Source organism: Vigna umbellata, chromosome 1 (assembly GCF_029865625.1).
Source record: "Vigna umbellata cultivar VRB3 chromosome 1, Vumbellata_1.0, whole genome shotgun sequence".
NCBI classification, from domain to species: domain Eukaryota; kingdom Viridiplantae; phylum Streptophyta; class Magnoliopsida; order Fabales; family Fabaceae; genus Vigna; species Vigna umbellata.
In genome coordinates, this window is record NC_142165.1 from 10,099,038 (window position 1) to 10,103,664 (window position 4,627).

Sequence of the window (4,627 nt, forward strand, 5' to 3'; positions counted from 1 at the left end):
TTATATAAACATATAATTTATTATATACATTTTACAAGTTTATTTTATATATGAATCATTCCCATGTGTCATGTTTAAGATTGATTGGTGATATTTTATAAAAGTTTTTCAATGAGACACTATATATGAAGACAAAAATTATGTTCTAAACATAAATCTTCGTTCTACAACATAATTGAAGTTCTTGTTTACTTAATTTTTTACTAGAGAGGGATACTCTTATTTCTTATATCTTAATTAGAGGAGTTTGTTAAAGTATATTCAATAATTTCTTATAAATCGTGGAGAAAACTTAAATATAAATTCTTTTAATTCTCTGAAACATTTTTTAAAATCAAAATTAGGATTGATTTGAATTTCAAAAGAAACAATACTTAAAATGTAATAATTAATTTAATGATGTTGTCTTAAAGGAGTGGAAATAAGTTAGTTTTTGAATTTTTTTTAATGTTTATAAAACACTATCTATTTCCACTTGCTTTTTTTTTTAATTTATTAATTCAATATAATCAAATTTAACTTTTAGAATTTTTTATATAAATTCTTGAAATACACATAAAATAAAGGGTTATATATGTTTTTGGTTTCTTAACTTTGAGTGAAGATTGGAAATAGTTCACCTTCAAAACTTTGATATAATTTAGTCTAAAAACTTTTAAAATGTGTGAATTTAATCATTTTAACTAAATTTTATTAGATTTATTTAACGTTTTAAATGTGTTTCATAATAACATTTGTAGTATTTGTACAATTTAATACATTTTTACTTCAATATTAAATGAAAACACATTTAAAAAATCAAATAAACTTAATAAAATTTGATTAAATAAATTAAACAAATTAAATTAAGGCAGTTTTAAAGAGAAAAGATTAAATTAGTTTAAAATTTTAAAAAAGAACTAACTCTAATTTTCACTAAAAATTAAAAAACTAAAAACATACTTAATTCTAAAATAAATAATGGATTTATAATATTAAAAAAATATACATTAATCATTTTTTTAAATGTAAACCAGCATTGACTCAACCAGAATATGTTGAATGCTGTTGTCTAAGCAATTACGATTTCCAACAACTTAACATACCCCAGCACGGGGATTGAGGCAGGAGATTGAACGTTGTCGCTTTTTTTTTTTAAATATAATTTAGATATAATGTGATGTATAATATATGTTATTCTGATATTAAGATAGTTATTTTTATTTGAGGTATTTGATTCTATATAATATATATAGTAATATTAGCTTTCATTTATTTTTTAATTTATAAATATTTTTACAATATTTTATTCTAAAAGTAATGCCATTCCTCCTCCTTTTCAATAAATATTTTATTTACTGTAGTGGATAATTTATTTCTTTTCCTCTTCAAACAAAAATTCAAGTAATTTATTTTTGAATATTTTTTATTGAACTGGTCTTTTCCCTTCAACTTCTCACCCTTTTAACAAATTCGAAATACATTATTTTCTAATGCTCATGTTTGGGAGTTCAAAGAAACATATAAAAGTGTCGTATGTTAAAAAAAAACATACAAAATGTCTCATCCAAAAGACGATAAAATTTATTAATAGCAACAATAAAAAAATTATCAATATGTTAACTTATTAATAACAACACTTATTTCAATGTCTACTTAATAATGTTCATGCTTTTAACTTCTCTTCTCTTCATAAAATATACTTTTATTAATGTTTACAATGGAAAATAAAATGATTTTCATCCGTTTCCTACTTTCCTACTTTTTCTTTATCTTTTTGGTAGGAATTCACTAATGAAAAATGAAAATAACAAAACTTTATTTTCACATTTTTCTTTATGGAAGCAAAATGAAGTGATTCTTTTTATAATTATTCACATAAACACATTAACTACGTATTTTTTTTTCGAAAAAAGAAATTCAAATTTAAAGAGCGTGTATAATTTACCCCTCTAGAAATCCATGAATGCTCGTCCCATCCAGAGAACTGTGTTCTTGTCTAAGCAATAATGGTTGCCACCAACTTCTTCACCCAAACACCAAAAGATCAAACTTCCATTAATAATCCTAACCAATATTTATTTTATCACAAGTTCACTTCCTACCATTCTCCAAAGTCACCCTACGCAACACAGACACATAATGGAAGGGCATGGAAGAAGAATAACATCACTACTATGCTTCCACATTCTGCTCCTTCATTTACTCTCCCTAGTGGGAGAGACTGTTGCCAGGGTGCCGGCGGTGATAGTCTTTGGCGACTCTTCCGTTGACGCCGGTAACAACAACTTCATCCCCACCATTGCAAGGAGCAATTTCCAACCATATGGGCGTGACTTTGAAGGTGGAAAAGCCACTGGGAGGTTTTCCAACGGAAAAATACCAACGGATTTTATTTCTGAGGCTTTCGGCCTCAAAACTTGTGTGCCAGCGTACTTGGATCCTAAGTATAATATTTCAGATTTTGCAAATGGGGTCACTTTTGCTTCTGCAGCAACTGGTTATGATAATGCAACTTCAGATGTTCTGGTAATTCATGTCTCTTTCAAACTATTTATAGTGCAAATGCTTTCTTTACTTTTCAACAAACTCTTTTCTTTTTCTTTCTTTCTAGGCCGTTTTGGTTTTCTGAAGTTTTCTATAATGATTTTAGGTCGCCCCATTTTCCTTTATGTTGTTTTTGGTATTTTTTTTTATATCATGTCTGTCCTTTAATTCCGTTTTATTAGGTAGCTATTATGTTTGAATAATCAATTTATCCATATATGCATGTTTAGTTTGATATGAAAGAAATGAATATTGGTTGCAGTCTGTGATACCATTATGGAAGCAATTAGAGTATTACAAGGGATACCAAAAGAATTTGAGTGCCTATCTTGGTGAAAGCAAGGCAAAAGAGACCATAACTGATGCATTACACCTTACCAGTCTTGGCACAAATGACTTTCTTGAGAACTACTACACCATGCCTGGTAGAGCATCCCAATTCACACCCCAACAGTACCAAATTTTTCTTGCTGGAATAGCTGAGAACTTCATAAGGAGCCTCTATGAACTTGGTGCTAGGAAGATATCCCTAGGAGGGTTACCTCCCATGGGATGCTTGCCACTGGAAAGAACCACAAATATTGCTGGTGGGAATGATTGTGTTGCCAGATTCAATAACATAGCATTGGAGTTCAATGATAGGCTGAAGAATTTGACCGTTAAGCTCAACCAAGAGCTTCCTGGAATTAAATTGGTGTTTTCAAATCCGTATTACATTATGTTGAACATCATAAGAAAGCCTGAACTTTACGGTATGTTGTCACCCCAGAATCATGCATCTTAAAAGTCATACCTATCACAATATGTTATATAAAATACCTATGATGCACAATCATTATAATTCAATTTTTTCTCTACAGGATTTGAGTCAACCTCAGTGGCATGTTGTGCCACTGGAATGTTCGAGATGGGTTACGCATGCAGCAGGGGTCAGATGTTCAGCTGCACAGATGCTTCCAAATATGTGTTTTGGGACTCTTTCCATCCAACTGAGAAGACAAATAGTATTGTTGCAAAGTACATGGTGCTGCGTGTTTTATATCAATTTTTACAATAAATAACTTCTACTGGAGTTTTATTTAAGTACTGCTACCTCTTCATGTTTGCACATTCGCCATAAACTTCCATTTGGCCTTTCTATGAGTGACTGCATGTCGATGTGTACATATACAAGTATGTCAACACAGCACATTCACCATATAATGTGCTGATAATTAGAAATAAGTCCTTTTGTTTTCGACAATATATAGTATTTATACTTCTCAGGTACTTTACTTTGGCGTCCCCCATGTATGTTTTCCTTCACATATATATCTTGGCCCTATTATGTTATTGGGTCTATAGTTTGTAATATCAATTTACAATACATGCTTTGGAAAACGTTAATCCTCCAAAGTAGAGAATTTCCTGTTATTTCTTTAGTTGGAATTATTTATGGGAAAAATCAAATACTTACCACATTGCCAAATTCACTTTTGAGAAAGCCTCTAAATCTAAAGAAATTCATCCAAACTTGGTTTCACACATGCTCATCAAATTAATTCTTGGTGGACAACATGATATGAACTCTTTATTAATTATCAGCATCTTAATTTGACATCCTTTCTAGGACATCTATCGTATCGCTTATGAACGGTGCCTGAACATTTCCTGAAAGTCACTCACTTGTGATTGTCAAATTTATCATGATATCACACAACTTTTGACTTTTAAGAAAGTACATTAGTACAACCAATACCAAATCATGCAACTAATAAAACCAATTTTGGGGCTTTAATAACAAAACTAAATAGGAAACTGCCAGCAAGCAAGTACAAAGATGTCCTAGGAGTCAATATGCCGCATCAAGTTAAGTTGCTAAAATTGTGAGGGATCATATACATGACGAAAAACTCACCTAGTTGCTCACCCCATGACTAACAAATTTGGCTCATAATTTGAATCATGGAATATTTTGGTGTGTTTAACCCTTGGACTGGACTAACCATCCTCTCTCTCTCTCTCTCTTTGATGCAAAAGAAAAAGAATGTTATGATTAGACATCCAAGTGTATTTCATATATGTATTAATATGTACATTAACCCAACCAAGTTATGTTTCA

At 30.3% G+C, this 4,627-nt stretch overlaps 1 protein-coding gene across 1 annotated transcript; it reads left to right on the top strand.

Moving 5' to 3' along the window:
- Positions 1 to 2,071: 2,071 nt before the first annotated feature.
- Positions 2,072 to 3,795, top strand: LOC148204574 (GDSL esterase/lipase At2g04570-like). Its single transcript, XM_088093917.1, has 3 exons — positions 2,072 to 2,508; positions 2,789 to 3,278; positions 3,387 to 3,795. The coding sequence occupies exons 1-3, from the start codon at positions 2,122 to 2,124 to the stop codon at positions 3,581 to 3,583; spliced, it is 1,074 nt and encodes a 357-aa protein (XP_087950043.1). The 5' UTR covers positions 2,072 to 2,121; the 3' UTR covers positions 3,584 to 3,795.
- Positions 3,796 to 4,627: the final 832 nt, after the last annotated feature.

Coding starts and splice junctions, on each gene's coding strand:
- LOC148204574 (XM_088093917.1), top strand. CDS start 2,122: ATGGAAGGGCATGGAAGAAGAATAACATCACTACTATGCTTCCACATT. Junction 2,509..2,788: donor ATGCAACTTCAGATGTTCTG/GTAATTCATGTC, acceptor TATTGGTTGCAG/TCTGTGATACCATTATGGAA. Junction 3,279..3,386: donor AAGAAAGCCTGAACTTTACG/GTATGTTGTCAC, acceptor TTTTCTCTACAG/GATTTGAGTCAACCTCAGTG.